This window comes from Anolis carolinensis, unplaced genomic scaffold (genome assembly GCF_035594765.1).
Source record: "Anolis carolinensis isolate JA03-04 unplaced genomic scaffold, rAnoCar3.1.pri scaffold_14, whole genome shotgun sequence".
NCBI classification, from domain to species: Eukaryota; Metazoa; Chordata; class Lepidosauria; order Squamata; family Dactyloidae; genus Anolis; species Anolis carolinensis.
This window is the reverse complement of record NW_026943825.1, coordinates 15,164,376-15,180,542: the sequence shown is the minus strand read 5'-3', so window position 1 is coordinate 15,180,542 and position 16,167 is coordinate 15,164,376. Positions and strand designations below refer to the sequence as shown.

The 16,167-nt window shown below is 41.6% G+C and overlaps 2 protein-coding genes across 2 annotated transcripts; both read left to right on the top strand.

The window, feature by feature from the left end:
- Positions 1 to 2,685: 2,685 nt before the first annotated feature.
- Positions 2,686 to 4,972, top strand: LOC100554077 (protein MRP-126-like). The gene is made up of 2 exons (XM_016998757.2): positions 2,686 to 3,132; positions 4,582 to 4,972. Exons 1-2 carry the CDS (start codon positions 2,995 to 2,997, stop codon positions 4,720 to 4,722), a joined length of 279 nt encoding a protein of 92 aa, XP_016854246.1. The 5' UTR covers positions 2,686 to 2,994; the 3' UTR covers positions 4,723 to 4,972.
- Positions 4,973 to 10,382: 5,410 nt separating this feature from the next.
- LOC100553480 (protein MRP-126) lies at positions 10,383 to 15,079 on the top strand. Its single transcript, XM_003229618.4, has 3 exons — positions 10,383 to 10,493; positions 12,055 to 12,227; positions 14,723 to 15,079. The coding sequence occupies exons 2-3, from the start codon at positions 12,078 to 12,080 to the stop codon at positions 14,894 to 14,896; spliced, it is 324 nt and encodes a 107-aa protein (XP_003229666.1). The 5' UTR covers positions 10,383 to 10,493; positions 12,055 to 12,077; the 3' UTR covers positions 14,897 to 15,079.
- The last annotated feature ends 1,088 nt before the right edge of the window (positions 15,080 to 16,167 follow it).

Here is a 16,167-nt window from a genome sequence, read left to right as displayed (position 1 = left end):
GAAACTTACCTCTGCTGGAATTTTCCTTTGGCTCAAGAACATCTGCTGATTGCAGGAGACTTCACTGGAAAATATTTCCCCCACCAAACCAGCCGCGTGGACAAAAGGCCATTTTCTTTTCCTCTTTGATGTCCACAGTGTTGATGGAAAAATTGGAGTTGGGTAAGAAGTCGGTGTTTGTTGACAGTTGATGGCTATCAACCCAAGGGGGATTGTTTCAACATCAATCAGATCTTCTCAGAGAAGTATAAAAGTTCCCCAAAACTTAGGGGATCTATTCCATCCCAGCCCCAGCTCTTTGCAGAAGGTCCTGAGCGCTTGGAGACCAGGTAAGCCAAAGCTTTGCTGACTCTGATCTTGTGCTTGTATCTGAGTATGCTTACTCTCAAGAAAGACTGGAAAGAAAGTTCAGTCTTCCAGATGTTGCTGTATGTAACTACCATCAGTCCTTACTTTGGTTGCATCTATGTAGAATAAATGTGGGTTGGCACTACCTTAACTGTCATGGCTCAGTGCTGTAGAATCCTGGGAACTGTAATTTTGCTAGTCTTCTCTGCCAAAGAGTGTTGGATTCTCACCAAACTATAGCTCCTATAATTCCATACTATTGAGCCAAGGCAATTGAAGTGGTATCAACCCGAGTTCATTCTACAGCAGGGATCCTCAAACTTTTTAAGTAGAGGGCCAATTCACAATCCCTCAGACTGTTAGGGGGCCAGACTAGGATGAAATAGTCCAAAACCAAGATTGTTGTTGTTGTCTGACTTCAAGTCGTTTCAGACTTAGGTCAACCCTAAGTCTAAAGTTTAGGACAGGGGTCTGGTAAAGGACCTTGGAGGACCGCATCCGGCCCACGGGCTTTCATTTAGGGACCCCTGATCTAGATGGTCTCATAAGACCATAGGTAAGGAAAGGGCCCCCCAAAGACCATCTAGATGGTTTCATAGGACCATAGGTAAGGAAAGTGATCTCCAAAAGCCATCTAGATGATCTAATAAGACCATAGGTAAGGAAAGGGACCCTCAAAGGCCATCTAGACAGTTTCATAGGACCATAGGTAAGGAAAATGACCTCCAAAAGCCATCTAGATGGTCTCATAAGGCCGTAGCTAAGCAAAGAGACCTTCAAAGAACATCTAGACAATCTCATAAGACCATAGGTAAGCAAAGAGACCTTCAAAGAACATCTAGACAATCTCATAAGACATAGGTGGCCTTAGTCTGGGGATGCCTGTTCTACAGTGTCGTTGCATCCTTAGTCTCCTACTCTTCCGTGGGTCTTATTTCCAACTTGAGTGGTAGACACAACCTTATGTTAGAAAGTCCAATACGTTTGATGGAAGTTACTCCTGGGTAAGAATCCATCTAGTGTTGGATATGACCCATAAAGTCCTTTATAGACTATCTGAAAGACTATTCATTCCAATATAAGCCTGATTGAGTGTTACGATCTTCTGTAGAAGGCTTTTTCTTAGTCTCACCCAGGTTATTCCTGGGTAAGGGTCCATATAATGTTGGATATGACCCATAGAGTCCTTTATGGACTATCTCAAAGACTGTCCATGCCAATATCCTTATCCAAGAGTAACTTGGGTGGGACCAAAAGAAATCCTTCTACAAAGGATCTTAATGTTCAGTCAGGCTCATATTGGAACGGATATGAATGTTAAGATCCTTAGGCTTTCTCTTGGTCCCACCCAAGTTATTCTTGGGTAAGGGTCCATATAATGTTGGATATGACCCATAAAGTGCTTTATAGATTATCCAAAAGACCATCCATTCCAATATGAACCTGACTGAGTGTTAAGATTCTCTGTAGAAGGCTTTTTCTTACTCCTACCCAAGTTATTCCTAGGTAAGGGTCCATATAATGTTGGATATGTCCCATAAAGTCCTTTACAGACTATCTGAAAGACTATCCGTTCCAATATGAGCCTGACTGAGTGTTAGGATCTTCTGTAGAAGGCTTTTCTTAGTATCACCCATGTTTTTCCTGGGTTAGGGTCCATATAATGCTGGATATGACCCATAAAGTCCTTTATGGACTATCTCAAAGACTGTCCATGCCAATATCCTTACCCAAGAGTAACTTGGGTGGGACCAAGAGAAAGCCTTTTACAAAGGATCTTAATGTTCAATCAGGCTTATTTTGGAACAAATATGAATGTTAGATCCTTTGTAGAAGGCTTTTTCTCAGTCCCATCCAAATTATTCTTGGGTAAGGATCCATACAATGCTGGATATGTCCCATAAAGTCCTTTACAGACTATCTGAAAGACTGCCAGCTCCAATATGAGCCTGACTGAGTGTTAAGATCTTCTGTAGAAGACTTTTCTTAGTATCACCCAAGTTATTCCTGGGTTAGGATCCATATAATGCTAGATAGAATCCTTTATGGACTATCTGAAAGACCATCTGTTCCCAAGAATAATTTAGGTGGGACCAAGAGAAAGCCTTTTACAAAGGATCTTAACGTTCAATCAGGCTTATTTTGGAATAAATATGAATGTTCAGATCCTTTGTAGAAGGCTTTTTCTCGGTCCCATCCAAATTATTCTTGGGTAAGGATCCATATAATGCTTGATATGTCCCATGAAGTCCTTTACAGACTATCTGAAAGACTATCGATTCCAACATGAGCCTGATTGAGTGTTAAGATCCTCTGTAGAAGGCATGGAGGGAGGGCTTCTTGGTGACTCCTCCCAAACTATGGGATTTTCTACTACAAGTAGATAGTTGGCCAACTTCATGTTTCTGTTGGGTCGAATTAGATTGTGGTCTCTTTCAACTGAGTCTCTTTGGACCATCAGGCTAAGACCTCACCAAGCTATAACTCTCACAATTCCATGCTTTGGACCATAGCTGTTGAAGTGGGATCAAACTGCACTAAAATTGACATTGTAGCATCAGCCTTGGTTTCATGCATGGACCAAGATTTGTTCTGATCTCGTGTCTTCTCCATCTTGTTGTTTCCCTCTAGACACCTTTCTCAACAATGTCTCAGATGGAAAATGCCATCGACATCATCATCAATGTCTTCCACCAATATTCGATCCAGAAACCCCATCCGGACAAGCTGAGCAAAGGCGAGACCAAAAACCTGATCCAGAAGGAGCTGGCGGAGTTCTTGAAGGTGAGTCTGGCATGGATGGAGTCAGGCGGGGGGACACCATCAGCTCTGTGTATCTATGGACTCTGTACCCCATTGTCCATGACTTGAAAATATCCCTCTTTTCAGATTTAGGGTTCAATGGGGCCTACATATTCCGAGTTTAGATGGACTGCATATTCCGAGATTAAATGAAGTTTCTAGCTTCCATGGTTAAATAGAGTTGCAATATTCAGGCGTTCAGAACTGATGCTGTGGGGCCAGAGTGAAGACCATTCCATCTTGTCTCCTGTGCCATCATTTGGGGGCTTCTCCCCCCAGTAACATCTATATATATATAATGGTAATGAAATTTTGGCCTAGGAACTCTGGATCTTTGATTCCTAAGTTCTAAATTCTTTACAGCCACATGGCACTTCATGCTCTACTTGCTGTGAGCCGAATGCTCAAACTATAAGTATCTACAGCCACATGGTACTTCATGCTCTGCTTGTTGTGAGCTGAATGCTCAAATATAAGTATCTACAGCCACATGGCACTTCATGCTCTGCTTGCTGTGAGCCGAATGCTCAAACTATAAGTATCTACAGCCACATGGCACTTCATGCTCTGCTTGCTGTGAGCCGAATGCTCAAACTATAAGTATCTACAGCCACATGGTACTTCATGCACTGCTTGCTGTGAGCTGAATGCTCAAACTATAAGTATCTACAGCCACATGGCACTTCATGTTCTGCTTGCTGTGAGCTGAATGCTCAAACTATAAGTATCTACAGCCACATGGTACTTCACGCTCTGCTTGCTGTGAGCCAAATGCTCAAACTATAAGTATCTACAGCCACATGGTACTTCATGCTCTGCTTGCTGTGAGCTGAATGCTCAAATATAAGTATCTACAACCACATGGCACTTCACGCTCTGCTTGCTGTTAGCCAAATTCTCAAATTAAATGAGAGTTTTAAGATTTAGGAGCTACGTGGATCTTAATATTATCTAAGCAGCTATTCTAAACTGAATAAGCAGAATGAAGATCAGTGTAGGAATCAATGGTTTTTTTTCTCCCTATTCTATCCAAGTAGGATGGACTTTATGTTGATACTAGCTCTCTAGCATGTTCAGTTGCTGATCAATTCCTCTGTTTGCTGCGTGCCATAGAAAAGAATAGGAAAGGGTTAAGGGAGAGACAGTGGGCGGGATCATGCAAATTCCTCACTAATGGAGAGAGTCAGAAACACTGGGATGTCTGTGGTGGAGGAAAAACAGAAAATCTAGGATGAAATTGTCTGCCTTCACTTGGGTGGTGGTCAGGATGGTGTTTGTGGAGGTCATTGGCCGAGCTCTTGGACATGTTCATGGTGCTCACTATAACCCGCAATGTCATTGGACGGAGGGCCATTGGTGCCTCCTGAGTATTTTCACTTTTATCATATGTATAGATGTGTCTCATAAATGTCTTTCTTTTTTGGCGGTCAGAACCAAGTCAACCCGCTTGTTGTCGAGGAAATGTTCAAGCAGCTGGACCAAGATCAAGACAAGGAGCTGTCTTTCCAGGAATTCATGCAGTTGGTTGTCCAGGTCACGGTCGCGACCCATAACAACCTTCATGCTCAATGAAGGGCAGGCGGAGATGCCGCTGAGTCAACTGCAGTGGAGAAGAAGAAGAAGATAGCAGAAGATGAGGATGAAAAAGATTGAGGAGGAGGAGGAGAATGAAGAGGGTACAAAATGCACGTGTGCCAAGCTGGGCGCCCTGATCCCTGCCATTGGGGCACAGAGTCAAAGTTGGAGTCATGGTTTCATTGAGACATCAATAAAAGCAACATTTCATCCAGGTTCTTAGTCGTGTTTATGTTTGTGGTAGTATTGAAAGGTCCGTCTTGGCCTAAAGGAGACATCAAGATTCTAGAATGACATCAAACTACAGCCCGCGGGCCACATGCAGCCCATTGAAGCCATTTATCCGGCCCCCACGGCACAAAGGCTGAAGGGGGTTGGGCTAAATGGCCCAAGGGGTCTCTTCCAACCCTCTTTATTATTATTATTATTATTATTATTATTATTATTATTATTATTATTATTATTATTATTTTATTATGACACAGCAAACAAGATAAACATACTGGATTTCGTATCACAAAATCACAAGTCGAACACTTCCCAAGTGTCTAGGACTGTGTTATTATTATTATTTTATTTTATTATGACACAGCAAACAAGATAGACATGCTGGATTTCATATAACAAAATCTCAAGTCAAACACTTCCTAAGTGTCTAGGACTGTGTGATGTATTATTATTATTATTATTATTATTATTATTATTATTATTATTATTATTATTATTGTATGACACAGCAAACAAGACAGACATGATGGATTTCGTATCACAAAATCACAAGTTGAACACTTCCCAAGTGTCTAGGACTGTGTGATTTATTATTATTATTATTATTATTATTATTATTATTATTATTATTATTATTATTATTATTATTATATGACACAGCAAACAAGACAGACATGCTGGATTTCATATCACAAAATCACAAGTCGAACACTTCCCAAGTATCTAGGACTGTGTTATTATTATTTTATTTTTTTATGACACAGCAAACAAGATAGATATGCTGGATTTCGTATCACAAAATCACAAGTCGAACACTTCCCAAGTGTCTAGGACTGTGTGATGTATTATTATTATTATTATTATTATTATTATTATTATTATTATTATTATTATTATGACACAGCAAACAAGATAGATATTCTGGATTTCGTAACACAAAATCACAAGTCGAACACTTCCCAAGTGTCTAGGACTGTGTGATGTATTATTATTATTATTATTATTATTATTATTATTATTATTATTATTATTATTATTATGACACAGCAAACAAGATAGATATGCTGGATTTCGTATCACAAAATCACAAGTCGAACACTTCCCAAGTGTCTAGGACTCTGTGATGTATTTTCGGATGATGCGTGCAGATCCCAGTCGGGTGGCCTTTTGCAGTTGGCAGATCGTAATTTTGTCAATGTCTATTGTTTCCAAATGCCGGCTGAGATCTTTTGGCACGGCACCCAGTGTGCCCATCACCACCGGGACCACCTGCACTGGTTTCTGCCAGAGTCTTTGAAATTCAATCTTGAGGTCCTGATAGCGGCTGAGTTTTTCCTGTTGTTTTCTGTCAATGCGACTGTCACCTGGGATGGCAACATCAATGATCCAAACCTTGTTGTTGTTGTTGTTGTTGTTGTTGTTGTTGTTGTTGTTCTTCTTCTTCTTCTTCTTCTTCTTCTTCTTCTTCTTCTTCTTCTTCTTCTTCTTCTTCTTCTTTTTCTTCTTCCTCCTCCTCCTCCTCCTCTTCTTCTTCTTCTTCTTCTTATTATTATTATTATAAATCACGTTTTATTGATTAGCCCATCGGCCATATCAAAACATTAAACACATAGACATACATACAACATACAACCCGCGGTACAAAAGCAGTTAAAATAAACAAGCTGTTAACAAGATCCCGCTCATGTCAAATATCTGCATCACCTCCACAGTTTATCCCAATTGATTCCAAATATGCAATTCTCAGCTGTGTTGCTTTGAATAGGAAAAGGGCTGTTTTGTGTGCTATTGTAGGATTCTGGCCAGCCAACAAAAATGAAGTTTTAGTATGTGGGTCCCAGTTGTGAGAGCATGGAGTGCCATGAGGCTGTAGATACTTATAGTTTGAGCATTCAGCTCACAGCAAGCAGAGCGTGGAGTGTCATGTGGCTGTAAAGAATTTAGAGCTTAGGAATCAAAGATCCAGAGTTCTATCTTTCTGCTTGCTCTGAGCTGGATGCTCAACTATAAGTATCCTGTTTTTGCATATTTTTGGATGCTCTGCTCTTTTTGGGTAGTTTTCCCTGACACTCAGAAAATCGTAACACCAACCACAATAAGTGTGGATAATCCAGTCCCAGGAGTAAAGATGTGCCCGAAATGCAAGTTCTGGCTTGTCTTTTGCAAAAGAGCCGAATGGGGAAGGAGATGCCTCCTTCTGCTTTGGTTTGGTTTCCCAAGGCATGTGGAATGTGATTTCGAAAGATGGCAAGAGCTTAAGCCTCACCTAGATAATGGTCCGGGCTGTCATTAGGAAAACAAACAAACAAACAACCCAGGGTGGCCAAGAGTTCATCCATGACAGATTTTGCGAAGGTGGCTTTTTTGTTGAGTTGTATGTCGTAGTTGCTATTGTGGGCGATGGACTTAGTTCTGGGATTTAGTTCAGACTTTTTAGCAGTTTTCGAAGACCCTGTTACCTCACAACCTCTGAGGATGCCTGCCATAGATGTAGGCGAAACGTCAGGAGAGAATACTTCTGGAACATGGCCACACAGCCCGAAAGACATACAACAACCCTTCCCCTTATATGTTTGCAGGTCTTTGCAAATCCTTTATAGATATAGATCCATGTACCTGTGTATCTGTAGCCATACATATACATTATTTTTGTATACGAATTTCCCCTTATATGTTTGCAAGTCTCTGCAAATATCTATATAAAGAGAGATGTCTGGATAGATATGAATATATTCTTACCTACCTATATATAGGGCTTCCAAATATTACAGGGGGGAAATGAACACACAAATATATATAGACATGTCTAGATAGATAGATATATATATGGCTTGCAAATATTGTAGGGGAAATGCACACACACACACACAGAGGAGATTTACAAATGTTTCAGGGGAAAGCATATGTGAAATTAGTATCTATAATTATAGATCTATATCTAGCTCTGCATTGTTTATATAAGCATTGAATGTTTGCCTGTTACTATGTTGGAAGCCGGCCTGAGTCCCCATGGGGAGATAGGGTGGGATCCAAATGAAGTTTTTATTATTATTATTATTATTATTGACACAACGACGTTGTATGACACAGCAAACAAGATAGATATGCTGGATTTCGTTTCACAAAATCACAAGTCCAACACTTCCCAGGTGTCTAGGACTGTGTGATGTATTATTATTATTATTATTATTATTATTATTATTATTATTATTATTATTATTATTATTATTATTATGACACAGAAAACAAGATAGATATGCTGGATTTCGTTTCACAAAATCACAAGTCCAACACTTCCCAAGTGTCTAGGACTGTGTGATGTATTTTCGGATGATGCGTGCAGATCCCAGTAAGGTGGCCTTTTGCAGTTGGCAGATCGTAATTTTGTCAATGTCTATTGTTTCCAAATGCCGGCTGAGATCTCCATTATTATTATTATTATTATTATTATTATTATTATTATTATTATTATTATTTTATGATGACACAGCAAACAAGATAGACATGCTGGATTTCATATAACAAAACCACAAGTCGAACACTTCCCAAGTGTCTAGGACTGTGTGATGTGTTTTCGGATGATGCTGTAGATCCCAGCAGGGTGGCCTTTTGCAGTTTGTCAATGTCTATTGTTTCCAAATGCCGGCTGAGATCTTTTGGCACGGCACCCAGTGTGCCCATCACCACCGGGACCACCTGCACTGGTTTCTGCCAGAGTCTTTGAAGTTCAGTCTTGAGGTCCTGAGAGCGGCTGAGTTTTTCATGTTGTTTTTCATCAATGCGACTGTCACCTGGATGGCAACATCAATGATCCAAACCTTTTTCTTTTCCACAACTGTGATGTCTGGTGTGTTGTGTTCCAGAACTTTGTCAGTCTGGATTCGGAAGTCCCACTGTATCTTTGCGTGCTCATTTTCCAATACTTTTGCAGGTTTGTGATCCCACCAGTTCTTTGCTGCTGGGAGGTGGTACTTGAGGCATAAGTTCCAAGTTGTGCCTCTGTTTGTAGTCTGTCTGTGCGATTTTCTTACAGCAGCTGAGGATATGATCCATGGTTTCGTCGCTTTCCTTGCAGAGTCTGCATTTTGGGTCATCAGCTGATGTTTCGATCTTGGCCTGAATGGCCTTTGTCCTGATGTCTTGCTCCTGGGCTGCAAGGATCAGGCCTTCTGTCTCCTTCTTCAGGGTCCCATTCGTGAGCCAGAGCCAGATCTTCTCCTTGTCAGCTTTTCCTTCAATTTTGTCAAGGAACTTTCCATGCGATATTTTGTTGTGTCAGCTGTCAGCTCTAGTTTGTAGTGCGGTTTTCTTGTACTGGTTTTTTTGTCTGCTGTGCTTTGAGGTGGCATCTGCGGGGGGGGGATTATTATTATTATTATTATTATTATTATTATTACTATTATTATTTGTCCTGATGTCTTGCTCCTGGGCTGCAAGGATCAGGCCTTCTGTCTCCTTCTTCAGGGTCCCATTCGTGAGCCAGAGCCAGATCTTCTCCTTGTCAGCTTTTCCTTCAATTTTGTCAAGGAACTTTCCATGCGATATTTTGTTGTGTCAGCTGTCAGCTCTAGTTTGTAGTGCGGTTTTCTTGTACTGGTTTTTTTGTCTGCTGTGCTTTGAGGTGGCATCTGCGGGGGGGGGGGGATTATTATTATTATTATTATTATTATTATTATTATTATTATTATTATTATTATTATTTTGTTGATACCATATTGTTTTTGTTGCCCCTACTTTTCCACTTATAGAGCTAGTTTATTGCTTTTCTTTGAAATACGGTAAATATCCAAAAACATTTAACCTCTTGATGCCTCTATTAATGAAATTCTATTGGTATCTATTTTTATTTTGATATTTACCCGTAGCTGCTGCATTTCCCACCCTCGGCTTATACTCGAGTCAATAAATTATCCCAGTTTTTTGTGGTAAAATTAGGTGCCTCGGCTTATATTCGGTTCGGCTTATACTCGATTATAAAGGGTAACTTAAGTGGTCAGTGTAGATGGGCCTCTAGAAGCTGAGGCCACCAGCCAACAAAGCTATTGCACAACTCGCCAAATGCTGCCAAAATGAAGACTAATCCGAGGACAGCTATAATCCCTTCAGCGCATTGTCCTCTTTTGCTGTCCCACCCAGCTCAAGGAAACAAGTCAATGCCTAATAAATCTGCATCGATAATCCCATCTACTCCTTTCTTTGTTGTGACATTTGGCTCTGATGCCACGCAATCAAAATAAGTGGCAGGTCGGACTGATCTCAGACACACCAATTACTTAGACAATGTCACGAGATTCGGGTGGGAGGGGTATCTTGGTCCTTTCTTTACCCTTGACAAAAAAAGGTGAGGCTCAACGCCCAAAAGAAGATTTCAAAGAAAGGATTTTTTTTTTTTGGATGGGAGGGTCTGAACAGACCAGAACTGGGTGAGGCAGATATGGTAGAGCCAAGAAAAAGAGGCCACTGGGCTATAAATAAGACGTGCCTTGTTTGACATCTCCATCCCATTCTTCTTTCATTGGTGTTCTTGGATCCTGAGCTAGGTAAGTTTCAATGAGCAGATTTACTTTTCCCTCTGTCTTCTGTATGTCCTCCTCTTTTATTTCTGCCACAACTTCTTCTGTCTGGAAACTAAGGTTCTTCTATCTGCTTTCTCTAAAGGTTCTTCTGTTTTGAGACAAAGGAAATCAAGGTTCTTCCATCTCTTTTCTCCAAAGTTTCTTCCATCTGGAACCCAAGGTTCTTCCATCTCTTTTCTCCAAAGTTTCTTCCATCTGGAACCCAAGGTTCTTCTATCTCTTTTCTCCAAAGCTTCTTCTCTCTGGAGACCAAGGTTCTTCTGTCTCTTTTCTCCTTCTATCTGGAGACCAAGGTTCCTCTATCTCTTTTCTCCAAAGGTTCTTGTCTCTGGAGATCAAGTTTCTTCTATCCCTTTTCTCCAAGCGTTATTGTCTCTGGAAACCAAGGTTCTCTTATCTCTTTTCTCCAAGTGTTATTCTATTTGGAGACCAAAGTTCTTCTATCACTTTTCTCCAAGTGTTCTTCTCTCTGGAGACCAAGTTTCTTCTATCACTTTTCTCCAAGTGTTATTCTCTCTGGAAACCAAGGTTCTCTTATCTCTTTTCTCCAACTGTTATTCCGTCTGGAGATCAAGGTTCTTCTATATCTTTTTCTCCAAGTATTATTCTCTCTGGAGATCAAGTTTCTTCTATCCCTTTTCTCCAAGCGTTATTGTCTCTGGAAACCAAGGTTCTCTTATCTCTTTTCTCCAAATGTTATTCTATCTGGAGATCAAGGTTCTTCTATCTCTTTTCTCCAAAGGTTCTTCTCTATGGAGATCAAGGTTCTTCCATCTCTTTTCTCCAAAGGTTTTTTTCTCTGGAGACCAAGGTTCTCTTATCTCTTTTCTCCAAGTGTTATTCTATCTATAGATCAAGGTTCTTCTATCTCTTTCCTCCAAGTGTTATTCTATCTGGAGATCAAGGTTCTTCTATCTCTTTTCTCCAAAGGTTCTTCTTTCTGGAGATCAAGTTTCTTCTATCCCTTTTCTCCAAGTGGTATTCTCTCTGGAAACCAAGGTTCTCTTATCCCTTTTCTCCAAGTGTTCTTATCTCTGGAGACCAAGGTTCTTCTATCTCTTTTCACCAAGTGTTATTCTATCTGGAGATCAAGGTTCTTCCATCTCTTTTCTCCAAAGATTCTTCTGTCTGTTTTCTCCAAAGATTCTTCTATTGTTTCCTCTAAAGCTTCTTCTGTCTGGAGACAAAGGTTCTTCTTCTGTTTCCTCCAAAGATTCTACTGTCTACCAAGGTTCTTTTGTCTGTTTCTTCACCAACTTCCCAGATAAGGTTGATGGAAATGGGAGGCAGGAACTATTCAGTTTGGAATTCCCCTTTTGTGCAGCTAGAATATCCAATTCCTTTCTAGTTTTCTATCATAGCCATTCTTCCCCCACCTCAAATCCAAAATACAGGAAACTTCACCCAAGTATTTCAGATAAAAGAGACTTATCCTGAAGATGTATATAAGATTTGTTTTGTATAAAGAATGTGGATAGAAAGAGAAATGAACTGATTGTGCCCATTTTCTCCTTATTCATTCTAGGTTGCTCCTCGAAACTATTCAAAATGACTAAGACTAAGATGGAGACAGTTGCTGATAACATCATTGACATGTTCCATAACTACTCTGGGCAATCCAAAGATAGTGAAAAGGACACTCTGGATCCAGTTGAATTTAAGAAGATGATTGAAGTGGAGCTGCCTCACTTTGTCAAGGTGACGTTTCCCAACTTAACCTGCCATCTATCTTCTATCCCTTATTCTCCCCTTTCAAAGTCCCCTTTTCTAGGAATTCTGGTACCAAATATTCACGAATAATATGCCCATTTTGTGTTTTACCCATGCGCTGCAGCAAAACATTTGTCTATCTATCTATCTATCTATCTATCTATCTATCTATCTATCTATTTGGACTATACCAAGCTTTGAAGGTCTGTTTCACAATTCAGAGATTTAATACAAATCTCCAAATTACTAATCGGAATGGGACCCCTCTGAAGCATTACAAAATGCAACAGAAGCCTCTGAAACATTTCAGAGATTAGTAAAGATTTGTTGTTTCAGCGCATTTCAAGCTGTGTTTCTTTCAATGAAACGTACTTCGTAATTGTCTGGGGTGGGGATGGGGGTGCGAGGGGTCTGATGTGATTGACAATGGCAGTTGCATGCTGTTTATTTCCTTGTTAGCAAATCACACAGCTTTCCACAAAGCCGGTCTCTTGTGGAGTTAGTAGGGTTGTGCATTCTGGGTAAACCTTAACCCGCTTTCGGTGTGGGCCCAATCCATTTTTTCAGAGACTCACGAAATTGGGAGGGCAGATATCTGTTTTCCATATGGGACCCCGAAAGATCCGTTTTCTATCGGACTATTATGGGGCTTCGCCTTCCCAGCGCAGGGTTTAGGGAGGCTTCTTACCTGCTTTCTACTCTAGAGGAGGCGCTCAGCTGCAGGCACTGGCAGGCATGCATGCTTTCTGAGCATACATGCCATGCCACACTCACATTCTCCTTGGAAAGAGTGCGTGTGTGGCATGGCATGCAGTCCTGGAAAGTGCAAGTGCCTGCAGTGCCTGCAGCCAAGTTTCTCTTAGTCTAGAGTAAGAGGTGCTCGGCTGCAGGTACTGGCAGGCGTGTATGCTTTTTGGGCCTACACCCCACGCCATGCCACACTCACACTCTCCTTGGAAAGAGAGTGCGTGTGTGGCATGGCATGCAGTACTGGATAGTGTGAGTGCCTGCAGTGCCTACAGCCAAGCGTCTCTTACTCTTAGTCTAGAGTAAGAGGTGCTTGGATGCAGGTACTGGCAGGCGTGTATGCTTTCTGGGCCTACACACCATGCCATGCCACACTCACACTCTCCTTGGGAAGGGAGTGTGTGTGTGGCATGGCATGCAGTCCTGGAAAGTGTGAGTGCCTGCAGTGCCTGCAGCCAAGCATCTCTTACTCTCAGTCTAGAGTAAGAGGTGCTTGGCTGCAGGTACTGGCAGGCGTGTAAGCTTTCTGGGGCTACACACCATGCCATGCCACACTCACACTCTCCTTGGAAAGAGAGTGCATGTGTGGCATGGCATGCAGTACTGGAAAGTGTGAGTGCCTGCAGTGCCTGCAGCCAAGCATCTCTTACTCTTAGTCTAGAGTAAGAGGTGCTCGGCTGCAGGTACTGGCAGGCGTGTATGCTTTCTGGGCTTACACACCACGCCATGCCACACACACACTCTCCTTGGAAAGAGAGTGCATGTGTGGCATGGCATGCAGTCCTGGAAAGTGCGAGTGCCTGCAGTGCCTGCAGCCAAGCGCCTCTTACTCTTAGTCTAGAGTAAGAGGTGCTCGGCTGCAGGTACTGGCAGGCGTACATGCATTCTGGGCCTGCACACCACACATGAACTCTCTTTCCTAAATAAGGAGATAGGTTCTGGAAGGCGCTTGGCTGCAGATGAAAGCAGGCTTGGAGCTGGGATCAGCTTTCGTATTGAGCTGATTTTTCTGCGGGGAGGAGGCTTCCAATTTCGTGCTCCCAAAGAAACGAAAGAAATGAAAGCAACGGGAGAAACGAATTCTGTGCACAACTCTAGTTGTTAGTAGGAGAAAAAAAACTTTTTAAAATCCCTAAAGATCAGTAGACGAATGACACTTTGCAGGGTTAATGCCCTTCTTCTGTTGAGTAACTGTGCAGAAATTCAAGGGGATATCTCTTGTAGTTTTTTTTGACAAAACATTTGTAAAAACTTTAAAACTTTCTGAAAAATTAGTGGATGTCCGAAACGTTCTGAAACTTGGCAGGCTTAAAGTTGCAAACGAGGTTTACAATGAAAAAAAAGGAAGGAAGGAAGGAAAGAGCCACAGAACCATATTGCCACAGAGATGGGCTCTTTTAAAGCTGGAGAAGGGAGAATGAAGAGTGGAAGGAAAGAAAGACGAAAGAAAGAAAGAAAGAAAGAAAGAAAGAAAGAAAGAAAGAAAGAAAGAAAGAAAGAAAGAAAGAAAAGAAGGAAGGGAGAAAGAGACAGGGAAGAGGTATGAGGGGAGGAATGGAGGACCACAGGGAGAACTGAATATTGCTCCAAGGAAAATGTTTCTTTTGCTCTCGTCTTTGGCTTAAGATTTTCTGGTGGCCAACCTTTTAAGAACAAAGCATCTCTTGCATAGAAAGATCCAGGCAATTATTGTCTTCCCAATTCCATTCAGTGCTCTCCTCTCTTTCTTTTTGCAGCAAGTTCGTGATCCCAAGGCTTTGGAGAATTTCTTTGCCAAGGTGGATGGAAACAAAAATAAGCATATCAATTTTGAGGAATTCATGAAACTTTTTGGGGAATTCGTGGTGCTCAGCCATGAGAAATTCCACCATCAGGAGGGTGGACCCCATGACCATCCTCATCACCACTGAAAGGCCAGGCACAAGAGCACCCCGGGGAATGGTGTGGGCAAAAAAAATAATTAAAAAAAATCAAATCAAACCAAAGCAATCTTCTGAAATACAGATTTGTGCACCTTCCCAGAATACTCCCCCTTGGAATGGAATGATTGCGGCAGCAAATTAAAAATGAAAATAAAAATATATTGACTTGCACATTCTCTGAGGTTTTCTTCACTTGATTCTGTAAAGGACAGTGGTTCCCGACCATTTTTTCATCAGGGACCACATTGACCAGGGACCACTTGACCAGGGACCACCTTGATCAGGGACCATTTGACCAGGGACCACTTTGAGTAGGGACCACTTGACCAGGAACTATTTGACCAGGGATCACTTTGAGTAGGGACCACTTGACTAGGGACCACTTTGACCAGGGACCACTTGACCATGGGGACCACTCTCCAATATTAGTACCAAAAAGGTTACGAATCTGTTTTTAGTCAACTTTAGATTCGGTTTGGTTATTTGTGGTGCTGATTCAGAAAACTGCATTGGATAGACCACATCAGCTCTAGTTTCTGATACAGAACAGATGCCATCCAGTAGCCACCATCTTCTCACCCACAGAAAACCATATTTAATAATTTGGAGCTGATGTGGTCTATCCAATGCAATTTCCTGACTCAGCACCCCGAATAACCCCAGGAACTTCCAGGAGCCACATGAAACGACTCTGCTCAGGGGGAGGGAGGGAGGAGGAGAAGCAGCAGTCAGGAGGCTTGTTGTCACATCTTTCGTGGATAATCAGCCTCTCCCCTGCTGACATCCCCGCTACCTCGACACTATAAGAGGGTTTTACGAGCCAGTTGCTCTTGTAGCAACGGTGTAATAACCGTGAGGACCATATTTAAGTTCTTGAGGACCACTGGTGGGTCCACGGACTGCAGGTTGGGAATCACTGGTGTAGGATATGCTTTGTTTCTTAAAGACAAACAGATAGTTGCCCTGAGTCCCCTCGGGTGAGAAGGGTGGGGTATAAATGCTGCAAATAAATAAATAAATAAATATACCACTTTGCACAGGGGCTAACTGGGGTCCTATTTTCCTAAAGACGTACTCACAACTGTGCTTTTGCCCCCATATATTGAGATTCGATGCCATCAGATTTGTCAAATTAAGAGGGTTGGGTCAATTCATTAGTTCCAGAGAATAGTATTGGTTGGGAGCTGCTAACTCTGATTGTTCAATATTACCTCAATGGTCAATGCCTCTATTGGTGCGTCTTCACTGCAGAATTAATG